General features: G+C 41.3%; 1 protein-coding gene across 1 annotated transcript in view; it reads left to right on the top strand.

Annotated features, from left to right (window-relative positions):
• ENTPD7 (ectonucleoside triphosphate diphosphohydrolase 7) overlaps nucleotides 1-17,054 on the top strand; it is a 66,632-nt gene extending 49,578 nt beyond the window's left edge. Inside the window, exons 7-14 of the mRNA XM_042780818.1 lie at nucleotides 1,695-1,787; nucleotides 2,483-2,610; nucleotides 4,759-4,892; nucleotides 8,896-9,062; nucleotides 9,876-10,200; nucleotides 13,108-13,193; nucleotides 15,006-15,167; nucleotides 16,823-17,054. Coding sequence (XP_042636752.1) covers nucleotides 1,695-1,787; nucleotides 2,483-2,610; nucleotides 4,759-4,892; nucleotides 8,896-9,062; nucleotides 9,876-10,200; nucleotides 13,108-13,193; nucleotides 15,006-15,167; nucleotides 16,823-17,054 — 1,327 coding nt within the window. The remainder of the gene's footprint in view (nucleotides 1-1,694; nucleotides 1,788-2,482; nucleotides 2,611-4,758; nucleotides 4,893-8,895; nucleotides 9,063-9,875; nucleotides 10,201-13,107; nucleotides 13,194-15,005; nucleotides 15,168-16,822) is intronic.
• The last annotated feature ends 5,121 nt before the right edge of the window (nucleotides 17,055-22,175 follow it).

The following is a 22,175-nucleotide window of genomic DNA, read 5'->3' as shown; positions in this document are numbered from 1 at the left end:
GGCACCTCCCAGAACATTGTTTTGTGCCACTCCCAACAGAAATACTCCAGGTGGACACCTTCAGCAATCAGGAGCTCCTCAGTTGCTCATAGCAAATTCCACCTTGGAGTTTACAAAGACTTATGGGTAGAAAAGCCACAGAAAGTAATTTACTATACCACAAAAGCATATTATTAGTTTACAGTAAGGGAAAACTTTAATTTCAGGGAATGATTAGGCTGTAACTCGTTTTGTTATAGTCTTATTCTGGGTTCTCTAGAGAAGCTAAACTAGTGAAGTGTACATATATAGAGAGAGTCAGGGGGGAGGTGTATTTATGTCAAGGAAATGACTCACACAGTTGCGGATGCTGGCAAGTCTCAAATCCATGGGTCATGTGTCAGCCTAGAGGCTTCTCCTGACTCAGGTGGTTGTAGGGGCTGATGAATCCACAATCGGCAAATCAGACAGCAGGCTTTTGGCTCACAGGACTACAGAAGCTGACACATCTCAGAATTGGCAGGTCAGACAATAGACTGCTAGCTCCAGCCCCAGGAATCAGAGGTTATATGATGACAAGCCAGATGCAAGATCTAGTGCAAGGGAAAGCCTTGCCAGAGCATAGGTATATGTGTGTATATACATATATACATATACATATACATACACATATACATACACATATACATATACTGATGTAGGTCACACTCCCAAGGAAACACCCTTGATATCAGCGTAAGGGTATGATTCAAGTAAGAATGTGACTTCAGATGTACCCTCTTGTAAGGCTGTGACTCAAGATATGCCTCACACTAACTTGTTTCGTTAACATATAGAGGTTAAGATTTACAAAACGTAAAATGGAGGATAATTATATCAGATTACGAAATGGAGGACAACCACACAGTGATGAGAATCATGGCCTCATGAAGTTGACACATAACATTAACCAGCACAGCTGTGGACATTCCCTTATTACAATCACTATGAAGTTTTTATACTTCCCTAAAAGCTCATACTATCAGGTTTGTAATTTTTAGGTGGAATTGAATGTGTGATCTCATAGAGCCCAAATATGTATGATGAATTATATTTAAATTTCTTAGAAAACAGAAGAAAATCTTATATATCTTCTTGTTGCAGTCCATATAAGGGAAAAGACTTAAGAGTTTTAAATTTCAGTGTTGCATTTTTCAGTCCTAAAATTTCCATTTGGTTTTGTATATCTGATTTCTTTGCTGAGATTTTCTGTCTTTTCATTTATTGTAAGAGTATTTGCTCATATTCCTTAGTTATAGTAGCTGCTTTAATATCTTTGATAATTCTGACATTGTGCAATCTTGGAGTTGACATCTGCTGTCTTTTCCATTTTGAGTTCAGGTTTTCCTGGTTCTTTGTATGCCAAGTAATTTTATATTATATCCTGAACATTTTGAATGTTACATTACTGATGCTCTGGGTCTTGTTTAAAACATAAAAAGAATGTTTACTTTGTTTGTTCATTTGTTTTAGCAGACAGTTGGCCTGGTTAGACTCAGGCCTCACGTTCTGACCCTCTTTCGTTGGGCTGTGTGGTATTAGTTATTTTCAAAGTCTTGGCAAGTGCTATTCGGATCTGTCCTACATGTGTGCTACCCAGTGGCCAAACTGAAACCTGGGTAGTGGTCTAGCTTGTAGTTCAGTCTTAAAGCTTGTGGTATTCTGTTTGGGGTCAGATCCAGCAAGCAGGAGCCCAGCGTTCACATTCTGCTTTATGAGATGGCTCTCCTGAGCTCGTTCTTTTCCATGCTCTCCCTAACACCTTCACGGTGAGAAAGTGGGGCTGTGGTTGGCCCACTTTGCCATGAACTTCCTGCGATTGCACCTGCACCCAGGGCCACGGTGGAGGAGGACACGAGGAGAAAAATAAGCAACAGGGATTTGTCCCACACTCTTGGGACTGTGGCTCCTCAGGTCAGAGAGGATTCCCAACCCTCAAGGTACCTGCTGTGGGATTGTCTGGGGCTCAGGGAAGGAGAGGACAAGATAATAAAGCAAGAATCTTGCTTCACTATCCCTGAATCTTCAGTTTCCTCTTCTGCTCCTTCAACCAGAAAGCAGGGACTTGAAGGTCTTTCTGTATACACCCAGTGCACAGTTCCCTGTTTCAAGCTGCCTTGAGTGTAGGCCAGGGAAAAAATAGGGAACTCATACTGTTTCAGTGGCGTTTGAAATTCTTATCTCCTTGCCAGTATGCTCACTATGATTTGCTCTTCAGAGTTCTGAGAAGGCTGCTCCATGCATTCTGTCCTTCAGTGGAGAGAAAGGGTCAAGTGTGCTTTTTTCCATATTGCCTGGAACCAAACTTGAAGATTTTCATTTTTTAACATTTACTTTTACACATTAATTCCTATTCATTGCAGGAAATTTAGAAAATGCAAATGATTTTAAAAGGGAACAAAAAACCTCACAGGATAAAAGATTTTAAGTCCCTACACTGAGAGTATGATTACTTTTTTCCAAGGAAGGAGAAGAACAGCCTTGGGGATAGGTGTATTCAGAGAATTGAACAAGGACTCTTATATTCTTACCTAGGGGTTTATGCATGGATTGGAATCAACTTTGTTTTGGGAAGATTTGACCATGAAGATGGTGAGTATTTTCTTAATAACATTTCTTTTAATAGGAGCTGCAAGGTTTAAGTCATGACCTGTCAGTAGCATGGACGTAAACATTAATTTTGAGTTGTTCCCTTTTTTTACTTTTATTGTGGTCAAAACGTACAAACAAGACATTCGCCAACATAACAACTTCCCCATTTACAGCTCAGGGACATTGGTGACATTTTTTGTATTGTACCACCATTATTGGTATCCTTTTCCAAAATATTCCACCACCATTAACGTAAACTCAATGCCCCACAGAGTTGTTTTCTTTTTAAAACTTAAGGTGCTTCATTTTCCAACCCTAATTTGCATTCTTTGTTTTTTTTTTTTTTTTGACTTTCTATTATGTTGTTGTTGAGAATATACACAGCACAATAGACACCAATTCAGTTTCTCCATGTACAATTAATTCAGTGACACTCATTACAGTCTTCAAGTTATGCAACCATTCTCACCTTCTTTTTCCAGAATTCCCCCCTACACACCCCTTAACATGAACTCATTGCTCCCTAAGCTTCCTGCCTAAGCTTTCAAATTGCTATTGTCAGTTTGATCCCATTTTGATAGTTCTTTAAAAAGAACACAGTGCTCAAAGCAGACAGTCTTTACTAATGAAGCCAGACTATTGTTTGCTTTAAAGGAGACTGCAGGGGATAGTTTTGGTATAAGGATTAAGGCTTAAACGTTACCTCAGTGCAGTTGTTTTGGGGGTTCATCTAGCCTCAATGGATCCAGAAAGTCTGGATTCCCTGAGAACTTGAAATTCTGTTGCATGTATTTCCCCCTTTTTGATCAGAATTCTTTTGATCAAAACCATCCAGTTCTCTTCTCACAGCTCAAGGAAAGCACTTATTTGTGGAGATCCCAATAGTCTTTTATAGTTTCTAGTTTTCTGGTACAAGAAATTCCATGCTCATCTTACATACTTTCTACCCTAGATGTGACATTTTCCAAAGAGTCTTGGATTTTTAGTGGAAAATGTTATTTGGAGAGCATGTTTGAGGTGACAGGGTGCTCCTTGCTCCTCAACTGTCGTTGCTTCTTTTTCTTTTTTATTGTGCTTTGGTGCAAATTTACAAAGCAAATTTGTTTTATATTCAACAGTTCATTCCCATTTGATCTCACACGATTCCCATCCCCAACCATAAAAACTCTCCTCCCCTCCCTTCCGTGTGACTTCCCCCTTCCTGTGTGCCTCTTAACTGTGGACTCCTGTCTGTCCAGCTCTCCCTCTGTGATTGCTGCCTCTCTGGTGTCTCATCTCCCTGGGGTAGGTGTTCTGCATGTAGGTCTTTCTGCTGTTGGGCTGAGAGCCAATCCATGGAAGTGAGTCCATTTCTAGGTCCAAAGGGTAACTCGGGGCCATAGTCTCGGGGTTCCACCAGTCTCTACCCAACCAGTAATTTGGTCATTTAACTGTCATCGCTTCTTGACTTTTCAGTGGACAGGGCTAGGAAATATGTATTTTTAGAAAGAGGAAAATAAATTATAAGTTCATAGTGATATTTCTAAGTCATATTTAAGATGACAAGGCTTTTAATTTCTCTGATTTTTTTACTTGTACCCTTTTTCTCTTATGCTGAATCCTTTGTTCATGAAGATTATGACATAAACATTAATTTTCTTTATTCTACAACAATAATTAATAATACCAATAATATTAACTTATTGACTACTAGAATATAGTTTAAAATATTTGTTCTTTTATGCTGTTATGATGTATTCCACTGTTGTTGTTATGTGCCGTTGAGTCAGACCCGACTCATAGAGACCCCTCCTTGGGTTTCCGAGGCAGTATCACTGCCCAACCTTCCTTCCGAGGAGTGGCTGGTGGGTATGAACCGCCAGCCTTCTGGTTAGCAGTCAAGTGCCTTAGGCACTAAGCTACCAGAGCTCCTACTAGAAATGTACAATCAAAATATCATTGTTTTAACACAGCATTTGCCAATGCAATGAAAAATACCATGTTTTAAGTCACTTGAAATAATTTTCTTCTGTGTAATATATAGTTGATGCAGTTAGATGAATTTGTTTCTGTTTCAGTCTTTTAAGGGATTATTGTGTTTTTTGTTTTTTGGTAACTTTATTTTGTTTTTTAATTACTAGGACCCTTCTGTTCTTTTATTTATTTCAGAATCAGATTCTGAGGTTCCCCAGGAATTGTCAACAGGACGCAGAAGGACAGTAGGGATACTGGATATGGGAGGAGCCTCTCTTCAAATTGCTTATGAAGTTCCTACCTCCGCCTCTGCCCCTTCTCCAAGACAGGTATTTTACCTTTCAGGGGAATTCAATTGTCTAGGAATGCCAGTGTTTGAGGAGAAAGGGTACTCTGTCTTTGGACTTAGACCTACCTGCCAGGGTCCAAATATTTGTTCAGACATACATTTGCTAGCTTGTGTGATCTTGGGTAGGTTAATGACCTAAGACTTACTTTCCTCATGTGACAAGGGGATAATATAGTATCTACAGCACATGAAATAATATCATGGGTATGAAGCACTTAACAGACTACCCAGCGTCTGGTAAAGATTCAATAACTGCTAGCAGTTATGATTATGTTACCTGTCTCACAGGGTTGCTGGAGGATTAAACATGGTAGTACACACAATTATGGAGCAGAGTATTTGATACATACCTGCTATTTAATACCTGTCATTTCCTTTCCCCTTGCCAATGATTCCATTCCTGGGGCCCTAATGTTTCACACCTGCCTAGAATGTAACGAATGTATCATGAGGAGAAGTTTTCCTCATACAGAGGAAAGAAATTTAGATACTGGTTGAACACCTGGGATGTGCAAGGGATAGGACATGTTAGACTGCTCCCTAACAGCTTGTAATCTATCAGTGGAAACAGCTATGATGTCAGGCAGACATGACAGTGCTGTAATTTGGCCTAAACCAGGGATTCCCAACCTTGGCACTGTTGGCATTGTGGACAGGATAATTTTTTGCTGTGGCAGGCTGCCTGTGTTTTGTAGGTTGGTTAGCAGCATCCCTCTTCACTAGTTGTCAACAACACCTTCTGCCCCTTCAACTGTGACAATCAGAAATGTTTCCAGACATTGCCAAATATCCCGGGGGGATAAATTCATCTCTGGTTGAGAACAGCTGGTGTAAATAGAGAGCTGTGACATTGTGGAGACTAGCAGAGGCCAACTCTACTTGGCTAAGGTTAGAGTGGGAGCCATGCCATGTTACAGAAGGTGAGGTATGTGCCTGGGCCCTGGATGATAGGCTTTTGCATAGCTAAGGTTGAGAGAAGGCCATTTACTTGGAAAGAGCAGACGGCAAAGGTACCGAGAAAGCAGCAGAGGGTGCAGAATGTCTAGGGAATGGTGAATGGCCTGCTGCAGTAGAGGGCTTTCAAGCATCGTAGCAGGTAAGGAGGGAGAGTAAGATGGAGTTAAATTATGAGGAATCTTGGATGTCATACTAGGGGTTTAGCTTTTTATTTCTATAGACAATGAGGAACCAGTGAAAGTTTTTGAGCAGGCAGTCACACAGACCTCTGTGTCATCATCAATACAATACTGTAATTAAACTCTGAAGGTCCTTGTAGTCTCTGAATTTTGTGACTGTGCTGTCTGACTGTGATCTGATCTTATTTTTTTCCCCCCTCAGGAAAATAATTTCGATGTCAGTAGAAGAAAGGAATGTGGTAGGGGATCTAAAGATCTTTTGTAATAGTTTAGATGAGAATCAATTAGAGGATGAGGTAGATGATGTAGTGAAAATGAGAGGAGGAGACAGATTTTTCAAGGGATATTTTGGAGCAAAACCCCAATGATTGATTGTGGTGGTGTGGGCAGGGGAGAGAGGGATGGCCAGTGATGCGAGGGTTCAGCCGATGTAACTGAAAGAGCCCAGTCACTGAGGAAGGACCACTGGGGAGTGGGCAGGGTTGACACTGAGCAAACTAGTGTGGTTGTGAGTGGTGTGGGAAAGAGCAGCTCTCTGGTCTTCTAGCCCTGAAATCCTGTGATCACTGAGTGAGTTCAGTTTGGGTATGTTGAGTTTGCTACCTGAACATACGCGTCATCCAGCAAGATGGATGGAAATGTAGAGTTGGGATAGAAGTCTGTGGTAGGTTTAGAAATTCAGGAATTAAGTTATGAGAGTTTTCAGTCTGTATTTGTTAGTATGTGTTCAACAGATAAAATGAAGACATGGTTTTGATACTAAGGAATAAGTGACAAATGGAACTGGGGCTTAAAGTCTTAAACAAGTGACTTTTTGTATATACAGATTTAGAAAGCAAAACTGGTATAGAAAAGGTGCCTGTAAACAACAGATGAGATGCACACAGCAACAGGATGAACCTCAGAGATGAGCCTAATGCTCAGTAAAAAAAGAATGAGATACAGCACAGTAGCATTTTTTTTTAATTGCCTTCCCCTTCACCCAAGTTAATATATCTTTCTCTCTAGTTAGTGGTTTACCTTCCTTCCCCCTCTTACGTCTGCTGACCATCAAAGAAAATTTATTTTTGTGTGAAACACTTTTCTTGACTTCTTACAATATTGGTCTCATACAACATTTGCCCTTTTGTGACTGATTAATTTCACTCAGCATAATGTTCTCGAGGTTCATCCATGTTATGAAATGTTTCACGGATTCATTGTTTTTCTTTAACATTGCAAAGTATTCCGTCCATTGATGGGCATTTAAGTTGTTTCCATTTTTTTGCTGTTGTGAATGGTGCTGCAATGAACATGGGTGTGCATATATCTGTTCCTATCATGGCTCATATTTCTCTCTAGGATATATACCTAGTAGTGGGATTGCTGGGTCATATGGTAGTTCTATTTCCAGCTTTTTAAGAAGCACCATCCTGTTTTCCACAGTGGTTGCACCATTTTATAGTCCTACCAGCAATGTATGAGGTGTTCCAGTCTCTCCACACCCTCACTAGCATTGTTGTTTTCCACTCTTTTGAACTTTGCCATTAGTGCTGGGGTGAGATGATACCTCGTTTTTTAAAAATTTAAATAATCCTAAATTATTAAGTGGTGTTTTTTGGTACAATTAAATGATTTTTAGTATATTTAGAAATTGTGCAACCACCACTGTGTAATTCCAGAACATTTTCATCAACCCCAAAAACACTCCCTACCCATTATGAGTCGCTCCCCATCACCACCTCTCCCCAGTCCCTAGCAACCACAAAGCTGCTTTCTGTCCCTATGGATTTGCCTGTTCTGAGCATTTCATAGAAATGGAATCATACAATACGAGACCTTTTGTGTCTGACTTCTTTTCTCTTCCAAAGTGTCTCAGAGGTTCATCTGTTTTATAGCGTGTAGCAGTACTTCTTTCCTTTTTATAGCTGAATAACATTCCATTGTGTGACTGCACCACATTTTGTTTATTCACTTATCAATTGATGGACATTTGGTTATTTCCACTTTTTGGCAATTACGGATAATTCTGCTGTGAACATTTGTGTACACATTTTTTGTACGGATACAGATTTTCTGTTCATTGTATACCTAAGAGTGAAACTGCTGGACATAGTGGTATTTTCATAAGTTAAAAATAAATATATTCAAAACAGTAAACATTTTGCAACAACAGTTGTGAACAAAAATTAATCATTAAGCACATTAGAAGGCTTGCCTCTGGTGGAGGCAGGAATGGGAGTGGAATATAATGATAAAAGTGAATAAATAAATAAAACAAAAGAGGGTGTCTGACATGGTAACATGCCATTAGCTGAGGAATATCGTTATGACCTACAGTGAAAAAAAGAAAAAATAGTGCACTTTTTCATTGGAGGTACCGTAAAACCTAACTTTCTCAACCCCCAAACCTGTTGTAAAAAATAGTAGACCTGTTGAATAGTTTGGGGAAAGGCCATAGAACAGGTCTCATGATGATACCAGAAATTCCTTAAATTTATTTTTACTAAAGGATTTTTTTTTCTCCTGATTATAAAAATAATATGTTTTCATGGTGGAGAACTGGAGAACACAGAAAAGTACATGCAGGAAAATGACCTCCTCTCCAATCATTCTGCCTCCTGTGTAACTGCAGATAGTATTTTATTTTCTAATTTGGTGTTTAGTCTCTAATGTAGTCTCCAGTGTGTACTTTTTTGGGTAGTCTTGGCAATTTATGTCTTTGTTTAAAGTAATGCTATGGGGATGAAAGAATGCTGCAAGATATTTTAAAGTCACAGTAAATGAAGCTGGTATTTTAGCAGTGTTATAGCTTTCTAGAAGTCAGTCAAAACAAAAATCCCCCTTTTTCTCTATACCTTGTGTTAGGAAGAAGCTGCCAAGATCCTGCTGGCTGAATTCAACCTGGGCTGTGATGTACAACACACCGAACATGTGTACAGGGTTTACGTCACGACCTTTCTGGGTTTTGGTGGCAACTTTGCCCGGCAGCGCTATGAAGAGCTTGTGCTGAATGAAACTCTTAACAAAAACAGGTACATGTGACATGGGACCTGAGTTTCTAAAATAGAATGTGGCCAGGCTGAAGATAGCATTAGGAAGAAATAGTCCCATCCTACTAAGGTAGGTGGTCCCTGGTGGCAGAAATGGTTTGTGCTCCACGACTGACTGACCTAAAGATTGGCAGTTCAGACCTATACGTCCATTGAATTATCCTGACCAGGAAGAAAGCCCTGGTGATCTGCCTCCCTAAAGATCACAGCCAAGACAGCCCCGTGGAGCAGCTGTGCTCATTATACATGTTGCTAGGCAGGTCAATAACTAGAACTATGTAATAGCCATGGTGGGAATCAAAACCTTCCCCTTCCTGCCTGCTTGACAGCAGAGGCTTGAGTTCAGTCCCAGGACCACTTGTTCTTGTTCAAAGCCAGGCTGTCACTGCAGTTAGAAGTCCCATCCTTGGGAAGCCCTCCCCTTTTGCCTCCTCCCGGTTGTATTTCAAACGCTAGAGCTACATTCCGCACAGTGAGATCCTTGCCCTTTTCAGAGGCCTGTGGGACTGAAGACCAGATGAGAATAGCAGACTCATGTGTCCTGTTTCACTCTGGGAAGCAAATTCATTGACAGGCTGAGCAAAATTGATCATTGCCACATTTCTCTTGCTTTTTTTTTTTTTTTTGCAAAGTTAAATTTGCTTGAGTTAAATGCACACGAGCTACAACTATGCTGGATGCTCTATCCTTGTTTCTTGGGACATCATGAAAAACAATTACAAGATCCTGTGAAGCACATTGTGTTTCTTAGGTCAGGTTGAGTACAGTGATGACATGTTTGTGTCATCGTGACAGGTTACTGGGCCAGAAGACAGGTCTGAGTCCTGAAAATCCATTTCTGGATCCTTGCCTCCCCGTGGGACTCACGGACGTGGTGGAGAGGAACAGCCAGCTCCTGCACGTTCGAGGAAGAGGGGACTGGGCCACATGTGGGGCCATGCTGAGCCCCCTGCTGGCTCGCTCCAACACTAGCCAAGCCTCGCTGAACGGCATATACCAGTCGCCCATTGACTTCAACAACAGCGAATTCTATGGTTTCTCTGAGTTTTTTTACTGTACAGAGGATGTGTTGCGCATTGGTGGCCGCTACCATGGGCCAACGTTTGCCAAGGCTGCTCAGGTAAGTTAATAAAGATGACTCAGGATGGCTGTTCAGTGGGTGCATAACTTTGTGCCAGGTGCTGTGCAAAGGGCTTTACATGATTCATTTGATAATTCATAGGACCCCTGTGAGCCTTCATTTTTACAAATGATGCAGTTAACTTAGAGAAGTTAGGGAACTAGTCTACTATACTGTTTTCTAATGAATTAAGCTTAGGTTTCCCTGGGTGTCCTGTCACTCAAATTGTCACCCAGGTCTAAAATTGCTGTGCAGCTAATGGTTTCTCCTTCACCTTTCCAAGAGTCTTGTTTAATGTTTGTGGCCATATATATATATAATCTCCCATCCTTTTTACCCTGGTATATGTTTCCAGTCGTATTGTGTTCTGGGAGATGATGGCAGAGAGGTGGGCAAGTCCAGGCCAGAGTGGTGTGGAGTCCCTCGGAATGTTGGAAGGAATGTTGTGGAAAGTAATGATGGAGGAAGTGCTGTTCAAATTTGAAATACAGAAGTATTACAAGTTTACTTTTACACAAGACTTCAGCATCTTCTAGGCTTACATCATTAGCTATCTGGACAGGTCGGAGTTTGGTCAGCGTCCTGTAGTTTCCTGCTTTAATTTGCATTGATTTCTTTGAATGTTTGTGTATCATCCTGATCAAACCCTTTTGTTAAAACTGTGGGAAGAATCCACCCTCCTCATATCTTAATTCTTTCCTCTCTGCTTTCTTAGAACTTGGAAGAGGCTTTCTTGGTGTAACACTTTCTGTAGGAATAGGATCTGCGGTATCCCTCCTACTCTGTTCCTAACAACTATTGCGGAATGCACCATTTGTGTTTGCACTTTCCCTTCAACCTCTAGCAATCTCCTCATATTCCCTTTCTTTCGCAGCATCCAGGGCTCCACAGCTGTCCATAGCTTGAATATTTCTCTCATTTTAAAACTTCTGCTTCAAATTCTGTTCCCTTGAACAGCAAAGGGCTCAAGTTACTGCCTTGTTCCAGTTGCTGGTGGCTTAATATTATCTTTCCCTGATAAGAGAGATTTACTTTTTAACTCAAACTTTATGGGAACAATACTTTCACCAGGCCCTGAGCTCTTCTCTTTCCTGTCTGTGTTCCTCAGTGATCTCATCTAGCCTCATGTCTTTAAATGTCATCTGTATGCCAATAGTGACTAAATTTATATTTCTAGCTTAGGCCTTTCCTCCAAACTCCAGACTCATATATCAGTGGCTGCTTCAACATGTCATGTCTGATAGGCATCTCTAACGTGATACCCAAGGTGAGCTCCTGATCTGTGCTCCCTTCCTCCTGACCCCAACCGCTCCTCCCTTAGTCTTCCTGTCTCACTAAATGGTAATCCTATTCTTTTATTGCTCAGGCCACAAACCTAGGCATTGTCCTTAACTCCACACTAGCTTTCCCACAAGCATCTGTCCACCAGGAAATCCTCTTGGCTCCAGCTTTTAAATATATAGTAATTTTGATCTTTTTTCATCACTCCCACCACCACTCTGGTCCAGGCCACTGTCATCTCTCATTTGGATGGTCCCAGTAGCCTCTTATCTGGTCTCCCTGCTTTTGCCCTTACCCTCCTTCAGCCTGTCCTTAACAAAGCAGCTAGAGTGAGCTAAAAAATAAGGTGTATCAGATTCCTCTACAACCCCCAAGTGTTCCCTGTCTCACTCAGAAAGAAGAAAAACCGAAGTCCTTCCAGTGGTTCACCAGGCTCGTGATCCGGCCCTGTTACTTGTCATATCTCACTTTCCATTACTCTGGCCCTCAGTCTCTCTGCTTGAGTCACACTGGCCACCTTGCTGTTCCTCAAACAGGACAAGGACATTCCTACCTCAGGGCCTTCGCACTGTGGTTCTTTCTAGGCACTCTTTCCTCAGCACACGATTGTGTTCCCTGACCTTCTGTACTTTGACTCACATGTCATCTTCCCAGTGATGCCCTCCCTGGCCACCCTACCCAAACTGCAACCCTCCCCAATATTCCCTGTTTCCTTTGCTGCTTTATTTTTCCCAAGCTTTTATGTCCCTATCATACTCTATATAGGTAGGAGTGTGTGTGTGTATATATATGTATGTTTGTATGTATATTTGTATAATTTACTGTCTGTCTCCCACCACTAGAATGTAAGCCTCATGAGGACAGGAAGTTCTGTCTTACTCACTGTCGGATCACTGGCACCTAGAACATTCTGTAAATATTAGCTGAATGATGAATAAGCCAAAAGGAATGATTCCTTGGTGAGAATTACAACACAGAGGTAGATCAGGAATAGGTTCCGTTTTGGTTTTGTATAGTTTATTTTACTTTTGTTGTTGTTGAGACTACAGGCAGAATATACACCAGTTCAACAATTTCTACATGTCCAATTCAGTTACACTGATTATATTCTTCCAGTTGTGCAGTCATTCTTACCTTCCTTTTCTGAGTTGTTTCTCCCCCATTAACAGGAATTCACTGCCCTGAGTTTCCTGTGTAGTCCTTCGAGTTGCTGTTGTCAGTTCGCTCCCCAGTAGCTCTCGGGAGCACGGGAGTGGGCTTTGAGCACCCTCTTCCATCTGTTCTACCTGCTCCCATCAGGCTTCTGATGCTGCTGTTCCTAGTCCTGACTCTATGCCTCTCTGAAACCTAAGCTCATGCGCCACATCGGGCTGGCTTTGCACTGAACTGGTGGCCCTGGGAATAAAACGGGGCCTTCTCAAGCCATCCAAGTCACTCAGTAGCCTGAGTCCTGCAGCTTGCCTTGCATAGGACTTGGCACAGTGTCCAGTGGGTGAGTGTGCCATTTCTGTTTTCCTTGGTCAGCTCGTAGCCCACAGGTAACTGTAGAAACGGGACAGCTGTGATTGCAGGGGAGTTGTAGTACCTCCAGTCTCATGTTGCACCATTTCTCCATGATTATTCCAGGATTACTGTGGCATGGCTTGGTCAGTACTAACTCAGAGATTCAAGAATGGCCTCTTCTCGTCACATGCAGATGAGCATCGACTCAAGTAAGTCAGTCCTTTGCCCCTTAGGCATGGCTGGAAAATGTAGTAGGGCCAGCAAGTGAGCAAGCTGCAGTACAGATGGGATTTCATGTTGAAAGAGAGTTTGATGATTTCAGATGTTGATTTTCTGAGGGATGCCAGGGACCAAAATAGTGAGCCTATTTTAGTGAAGCCAAGAGGAAGCCAGTGTTTTCCAAAAGGAGGTACTAAAGAAAGTTCTCTCCAAGTGGTTTGAAATCAAAAGTGATAGCCTTTTTTATTTTTTAAGAAACTTTATTTAATATCAAGCACATAGGGTAGAAGAAAGAATAGTAACACAAACCCCATATATACATCACCCAGCTTCAACAGGTGTCAACATCTTGAGAGTTTGGTTCATTGGGCCTCCCATTTTAAATGTTTTCATAAAAAATTTTTAACACATAAACATAAAAGAATAGCTTCTCTACTAACAATTATCAATCCTTTTTTCTATTTTCTATATTGTTATATTTCTGTTTTTCTATTTTGTTGTTGTTAAGAATATACATAGCAGAACATGTACCGATCAACAATTCAGTGACATGGATTATAGTCACTCTCACCCTCCTTTTCCTAATGTTCCTCCCCATTGACATAAACTCATATGTATTTCATATACTCACTCAACTCACTGCTGTCAAGTCGGACCCGACTCATAGCAACCCCTCCTTGGGTTTCTGAGGTAGTATCACTATGGAAGTAGATTGCCCAACCTTCCTTCCGAGAGTGGCTGGTGAGTTTGAACCTCCAGCCTTCTGGTTAGTAGTCAGATGCCTTAGGCCCTACACCACCAGAGCTCCTTTGATTTCATGTAGGTAGTTCTTAAAAGCGCACAGTGCTCAAGACAGACATCCTTTACTAATTAAGCTAAACTATGGTTTGGTTTAAAGAAAACTTCAGGGGATATTTGTAATTCAAATTTTAACGATTATCTCAGGGCAATAGTTCCAGGAGGTCATCTACCCTCAATGGTTCCAGAAAGTTATAGCCAATCTTGTTTTATCTATTTTCTCACTTACTACCCCGCCCCCCAGTGGTGTATAAGTTAAAGCACTTGGCCGCTAATCAAAAGGTTGGAGGTTGGAATCCACCAGCCACTCTGTGGGAGAAAGATGTTGCAGTCTGCTTCCGGAAAGATACAAGCTTGGAAACCCTATGGGGCGGTTCTGCTCTGTCCTTTGGAGTTGTTATGAGTTGGAATGGACTTGATGGCAGTGGGTTTTTTTTTTTTTAACCTTCTTACTACAATTGGATTATTTTGAAGCAGATTCTAGACATCTACATTTGTAGATATTTCAGCATGGTCCCTGAAGATAGACACTCTTTAAAAAAAAAAAAAAAAAGAAAAGAAAAAGATAGCCACAGTATCATTATTGCATAAAGTTGTACTTCACTCACGTGGCAAAGGTGAGATAAAGTATGCGCTCAAATTTAGCTCCACCTAGAGGTAAAGAAGGTGAAAGGCAGTTCTTTTTTTAAATAATTATAGAGTGGAGATATGGCAGCCCCTGGATGGTGCAAATGGTTTAATGCACTTGGCTGCTAACAGGAAGGTTGGAGGTTCAAGTCCATCCAGAGGTAACTTGCAGGAAACACCTGGTGATCTACTTCTGAAAACTCAGCCTTTGAACCCCTATGGAGCTCACTTCTACTCTGATGTGGGGTTGCCATGGGTCAGAATTGACTCAATGGAAACTGGTTTGTGTGTGTGTGAGGGTATGGAGTGACTTAAGTAAAGGAAAACAGAATTCTTCTATTTTTAAAAAACTTTTTTTTGTGTGTGTGTGTGTGCAGATACCAGTGTTTTAAATCAGCCTGGGTGTACCAAGTCCTTCATGAAGGATTCCACTTTCCCTATGACTACCCAAACCTACGGACAGCCCAGCTGGTGTATGACCGAGAGGTTCAGTGGACGCTGGGAGCCATTCTGTATAAAACACGGTTCTTACCACTCAGGTAAAGTGAGACTGACCAAGCTGCTCTCTTGAGCTTTGAGGGTATTAGCTGGTGCCTCATAATAGGTTTCTTAAGTGACCCGTCCTCTCCCAGAAAAGAAACCAAACAACTTTCTGCTAACTACTGCTGAAAGGAGCTCTGTGGCATAATGGTTAAAACATTCAGCTGCTAACCAAAAGGTCGGTGGTTTGAACCTACCAGCTGCTCTGCAGTAAAAAGATGAGGCTGTCTTTATCCCTCGCTAAGGATTTACAGCCTTGGAAACCCTATGGGGGTAGTTCAGCTCTGTCTTATAGGGTCGGCATGAGTTGGAATTGACTCAGTGGCAGTGGGTTTGGTTTGGTTTGGCATCACTGCTGAATGAACCACTATTACTAACCAGGAATGCTGAAACAGAAAGCAGCTTGAGAATCATTGGTCTACAGTCTATTCCTCAGCTTTGCAGTTCCAGAAATTCATTTTCACTTGTTTACCTGCAACAAGTCAGCATTTAGGATTGACTTCTTACTAACCACTTCCAGGATATTCATTGATAAACCAAAACACCATTTCATTAATCTACCCTAGAAAACGTATGTGACTGGAGAACTGGGGTAGGCTGGCTGTATAGCATACTCTTTCCTAATGAGTAGCGTCACCCCAGAGATCACATCATCAGCTTGGAAGGCTTTTTGGTGGGGCACAATTAGAATAAAGGGCGTGAGATGTTTTCGGGGGAGGTATTTTTACCAGGCTCTGGTAGCCTGATACTTTCCCCTTATGATCCATAAGGTAATTGGGAAATTGTCATATATTCCCTCCCCTGGAGTGTTACAGATAAACTAAAATGAATTCTTAATCTTTGGCTTGGATTCCTCCAAACCCAGTGCTGTCAGGTGCCAGCCAGGTGATAGAAGTGAGGGCAGTGGGCTGGGTTGGGATTGTGGAGAACTGGAGAGCCCATGCCCCAACTAAAGGTCTGACTACTACCACACAAAAGTGCTGTCCCACCATTGCTAGTTTTCATCTGTCATGAGAAGCGAGAAATCCATATTTTATGTGAAGCCTTTCAGTTTGGAGATTAACATTTTGAAAAAAACACTGCAGGCCAAAAACAAAATTTACCTGGTATGTAGACCCCCCAGAGTGTCTTCTGTTCTAGATAGGCACACCACTGCACTTTGGTTTATGTTTTTCTTTATTGTTTTTCCAGAATATAATACAATTGATCAGGTAACAGCTGTCTTTAGATATAGTCTAAACCTTAAGGAACACAGGCTTTTTTTTTTTTTTTTAAGATTTTGACATATTCTGATTGGATTCAGGGGACACCCTATTTTCATTGATACCATAATTACAAAGTGTATTTCAAGACTTTGTTATAGATGACCAGTCCTGTCTTTCTGTTCATTTATTTTACTTCAGTTTCAAAGGCTCTCTGAATTTCTTCCTCAGTTCTGGAAGGTATAGGCCTGTGAGGCTCCCTGGAGGCCATGGAAGGGGAAGTACTGCAGGAATCACTGGCAGCCCTGGGGCTTGGGACACTGGTCAGCTTTGCTTGCTGTGTGGAGCTGGTGTCAGTGGAATAAATGAGAAGACCGCATTGGGCCTTCAAATCTAAGCTATTGTTTCTTTCTGAAACTAACATTTCTTTCCACCTTCAAACTCTCCCCTAGGGATCTCCGGCAGGAGGGTGTGCGACAAGCCCACGGCAGCTGGCTCCGCCTCTCCTTCGTCTACAACCACTATCTCTTCCTCGCCTGCATCCTGGTGGTGCTCCTGGCCATCGTCCTGTACCTCCTGCGGCTACGCCGAATTCACCACCGACAGGCTCGAGCCTCAGCTCCACTGAACCTGCTGTGGATCGAAGAGGTGGTACCCATGATGGGGGTACAGGTGCAGCCATGAGGCCGGACCAAAACTAGGGAAGCTTGACTACCCCAGAGTTGCTGCTTATTGAATCCCACCGTTTCCTTATACTGGCTTCAGATGCTGCTTTGCCTGACCTTGTGGACATTGGCCTTGGAATTTCTACTCTAATGACATCTAAGTACCCCAGGTCCTCTTTTTTGTCATTTAGTCTGTGGAGAACCAAATCACTGAGATTGGTGCTAACAAAGGGGATCAATCTTTGCCTCGCTGAGGCCTGTTCTACTCCTTATCTGAAGGGTCTGGTGTGTGCCTGGGATCTAGTCTTTTCTCCCCTTGCTAAAGCATAACGTTTAGCATTGGGCACACTGGAAGCCTGACTGAAACCAAACTTGGAGAATCTGATACCAAGCCGGAGACATCTTGGCAAGTTCAGCAGCCCCTTTTTCTCTGTAACAGAGATATAATTTATGTGGAGATCCACAGCCTTCAGTAGGGTTCCAAGATCTTTGCAGTTCAGTGGACCAGATAGGAATTTTTGCCAGCAATGAAACTAGCACAGCTTTCTTGCTTACTTGACAAAGAAGCCATTGTGGGTATGGTCCAAGATCCCTGACATGGTATTGCTGATGTTGGTGTGTGACTTTAAAAGGTTAGGATCCCTTCTAAATGAATGGTCCATTGAAGATTTTGACAGTATCTTATCTGATGCCTGGTATGACCAGGACAGAAATTTTTTTCCATGTCTATGTGCCTCACAGGCTGTTTGGGCATTAATTTTTCTTTTCTGAGCCTTAATTGTGCTTGTCGGATGGAAAGGCGGTTATGGGGAGTCGGGACGTGGCTTTGTCTGGTTTCACGTCACTGTCGCCTACAACTATGTTTTATGAGCCCCTGCAGGAAGATTAAAACAGAGTTTCTTTGTTCCACTGCTAAGATCAATACACAGTTCACGAAGAGATGTATTTGGATTATTCTTAAAGAAAGGAAGAGGTGTATCAGGAGAGTGGGCAAAGGCAGTAAGATGATTTTTTAATTTTTTTTGAGAAATGGAAATTTTCTCAGTATCTGACTCTTGGAATGTCTGAAGGGACCAAGTTCTACATTTTGGAGTAAATAGATTAATATGTTAATAAACCACCGGGTAACTTTTAGAACCTCTTATTAAGAGATCACCCGGTCACAAACAGCACTTCCATCACTGAGGAGAGAGTCAAAGCCCTACTAATTACATTTTCATCCATTCCCTGTCAGGAGCTTTGCTCCTTCTCCACATTTAGCCCTTAAGTTGCATGAGGATTTTTCTTTCCTCAGCTCTCGCCTTCCCCCACGGAGTCGTCTTAAACTTTTACCTGTTCCCACATGTGGCCGTGAATGTCCTGCCCATGACTGCTCCCAGAGTAAAGCAGCTTGCTTTGCTTTTGGTTGCCTTTGATTTCTAGGGTTAAATGAGTAGGAAAAAGGGTCCCTGACTTTCTAAGAAAAAATAATGGGATTCTTCAAAAATAAATTCCATACTGGGAACTGAATGACATCCTTCACCAAACAGTAAGATCCTCCTAGAAACAAATTGAGATGAAAATAAGCATATTGACTCTTGGCTGGGAGGGGAAACAGCGACTTTGGTTGGGGGGGCTTGTTTTCACGTTAGAGAAGAGTCGGGCACAGAGTATTATGGTTTCCTTTGAACATATTTTTTTCCTTTTCATTAGGGCTTATGTCCAAGCTGTTTCCTTTAATTTTTAAGACATAAATTGCCTTTATACTCTTTTACATCTTTTTATCTTTGTCTCTGAGGAAGCCCTCGTCCCAATGAATGCTGCTTATAAACAATGTCAAAATACCTTTTTGCTAGCCATTGCCTACTCAGGTAACTTTCTTTCCCCTCTCTGTGGTTTCCAAGTACTATTGTTGGTTTTCTTGTGAGGGAGTGATCTACTCAAAAGCTGCCTGATTGGCACATTCCTGTGCTCAAAATGAAGTTGAAGTGGGGAGGAGGTGGTGATTAATCCAGTTGAAAGCTCTTATTAGGAAAGTTGTAAAGAATAGTTACCATTTGTTAAGCACTTCTTGTGTACCAGACACTCTGTTGAAAATTTTGTGTATTATTTAATCATGATGACAACCTTTCAGATTGATAATACTGTGTTCTTTGTATAGTTGAGAAACTCAGGATATCCACGTTGATTAATTTTTTTCAGTATAAATGTATTTCTTATTCTTAATTTATTTTAATTTGTTTGAGTTTCTGTTTAGCTCATTATTTAAATAATGCTGTCTGTTCACCAGTAGCACGAAGTCTAGGCTTGCCATTAACGCCATGAATAAGACGTTCCAGAGTTCCACCGTGAAAAGATAAAGGGAAAATATTCTCCTACCTCTCAGCACCACTGAGTGTTTGCTGTTGGTACTGATGCCCGTGCCTCTTCCACTGCTCCCAGTTAACAGATTTAAATGAAATGCCATTAGATAGAAACATAAGCCATTTATTCCTTGCTGAGGGCCAATTGTGTATCTTGCTTCCTCGTAATGAAATATTCTTATTTAGAGGTGCCATAGCTTTACCCGTTTTTCAGATTTCTAGTCTATTTGCATTTTTGCATCTTGAATGGTCCCTTGTGAAGATAAGTATGGCGTCATAAAATTGACATTACACTGGTCCCTCTGAATTCTTGGTTCTTGTTAACATTAATAATGGGCCTGGCCTTTTTTTATTATTATTACTGAGACAGGTCACAGATGTCAAAATTGGAGCCAGTGGCCTATAATAACGATGCTTTATTAGTCTTATGAGAGTCCAATCTTTCATATAACACAACTCCATTAACACTCACTTATGTGGTATTACCGTCACTTAAACTGCAGTTACCTCCAAGCCAAATGATACTATCTTTCTCTCTGTACTTTAGCTCCTTGAAATGAATTTCCTTGGTCTAGGAAATTTTAATCATTTTCCACCAACCTTGTTATTTATTCTCCAAATGCCATCTAAAGTATTCTGTCCCTCGCTTCCTCAGCCTAAGAGCTTCCTTTAACTTCAAAGGCCTTGGGCAGTGATTATTGAATTGTTATTGAATGAAAGTCTGCCATGTGTTTCCTGAACTAGTCTTCTTAGGTATTAACATTTATTTTTACATCCATATTTATAGTTTCTTACTAGTTTTATCAAACAGATGCCTCTCCACTACATTCATTCTCAGTTTTGTGTTTTGCTTTTTGTCAGGGGTGAAAGACAAGTAGATGGGTATGATTTAGTGGAAGGAACCGTGAGGGTAATGAACAGCCAACTTGGATTGAATCTTGGTTTTGTCATTCACTAACTCTGGTACCCAGAGCAAGCCACTTGCCCTCTTGATCATTTTTAATCTGTGACTTGAGGTAGCTGGACAAGAGAGACATTGGGGAACTAGAAGCAACAGAGAAGCCAGAAAGGTGATCCTGCTTCTGGAAGAGGATTTTGGCCTTTGGTTTAGAAGACTGGGCTCCCCACAAGAGCCACTGGTCACCTCCTGTTTTATCCACAGCCCGACAGTAAGGTTGATGGTGGGAATGGAGCTTCTAACAACAATCACTATAAATAAATTTCAGAAGAGGTTTTTAAAGCTGGGATTTTAGAGGTCTTCTAGTCAACACCTTGATTTTGTAGATGATTGAAGTTCTAATTTGTGCAAAGTCACAGTGACTGGACACCTGGATTCCACGCTTCCCTGTATCACTCACACCACTTTGACAGGTACAGTGAAATGCTTATTGACGGAATCTTCCCCCAGTGGTGTACTTCAACAGAATCTATTCTTAACAATACAGCTGGCTGCAACTAACCACTTTTCATGCCCAGTCTTGATAACTGCTTCTGATTTTGTGATTACTCACATTTAGTTAGAAATTAAATTTGAAAGTAATACTTTGCTAGAAATCGTACCCAGTTCTAACTGGGTAGATTTGTTCTAACTTCTGTATTTAATACTGTAAAATTTTTAGATGTCTATTTTAAACAACTTGCTTAATTTTGTACCATTTTCTTAATCACAGCATCTAAGCAGTTCATGTAATGGTTACAATCTAAATTATGTAAGGAATAAATGCCTATTAGATCTACCTCATTAAGGAATCTGGTTGTAATTCTTGGGCAGTTTCCAGACTTCCCTACAGAGACAGTGTTGTTTCCCTTTGCTGTCTTTAAAATTCTTTCCAAACTAATTCAAAATTAAACCAAACCAAAAACCAAACTCACTGCTGCGGAGTTGGATCTGGCTCATAGCAACCCCTCCTTGGGTTTCAAAGGCAGTATCACTATGGAAGTAGATTGCTCAACCTTCCTTCCAAGGAGTGGCTGGTAGGTTTGAACCGCCAGACTTCTGGTTAGCAGTCAAATCCCTCAGGCACTACGCCACCAGAGCTCCTAATTCAAAACTAGTATCTAATTTTCCTTTTTGCCTGTGGTGTGTGGTATAGCTTAATTTCAACTGGATTAAGAATTAAGAATTCTACCAAATAATTCTCTTAGGTTATGCTAGCATCAGAGTCCTGTCACTGGAGCCAAATGCTCTAACATGGAAGGATGTTGTTGTTGGTGTTACAAAAGATATTAGTTAAAAAATGAGGACTTGACAACGAAAAGTTTTGACCCTTTCAATGAATAACAACAAACATTTTTACTAACAGTGAATATACCTGAAATCGAGTACTTTGAATCTGTATTCTTTATGGCTTCACTCTTATCTCTGTCATAACCTGGATTTGATCTAAGTTGAAAAGGTATAATGCCTGTCTGTCTTCTGGTTTCTGTTTCTGCACATAGTTCTCTTATAGGTGGCTTGTTAAAGCTTCATGTTAAGCCTGTTTTGTCTACTTCCTCTCTCTTTTTAATATCCCAGTAGACTTTCCCTTTTGACTGTTGTTGTTGTTGTGCCATCGAGTCGGACCCAACTCACAGCAACCCCTCTTTGGGTTTCTGAGGCAGTATCACTACGGAAGTAGATTGTCCCATCTTCCTTCCGAGGAGTGGCTGGTGAGTTTGAACCACCAACCTTCTGGTTAGCAGTCAAGTGTCTTAGGCACTATGTTACCAGAGCTCCTCCCTTTTGACTTGTTGTTGTTGTTGTTATGTGCCGTCGAGTCGGCCCCGACTCATAGCGACCCCTCCTTGGGTTTCCGAGG

The sequence above is a fragment of the Orycteropus afer genome, unplaced genomic scaffold, assembly GCF_000298275.1.
Source record: "Orycteropus afer afer isolate SDZICR_OR568_19922 unplaced genomic scaffold, OryAfe1.0 scaffold00064, whole genome shotgun sequence".
Lineage (NCBI taxonomy): Eukaryota > Metazoa > Chordata > Mammalia > Tubulidentata > Orycteropodidae > Orycteropus > Orycteropus afer.
This window is presented reverse-complemented; position numbering and strand designations above follow the sequence as displayed.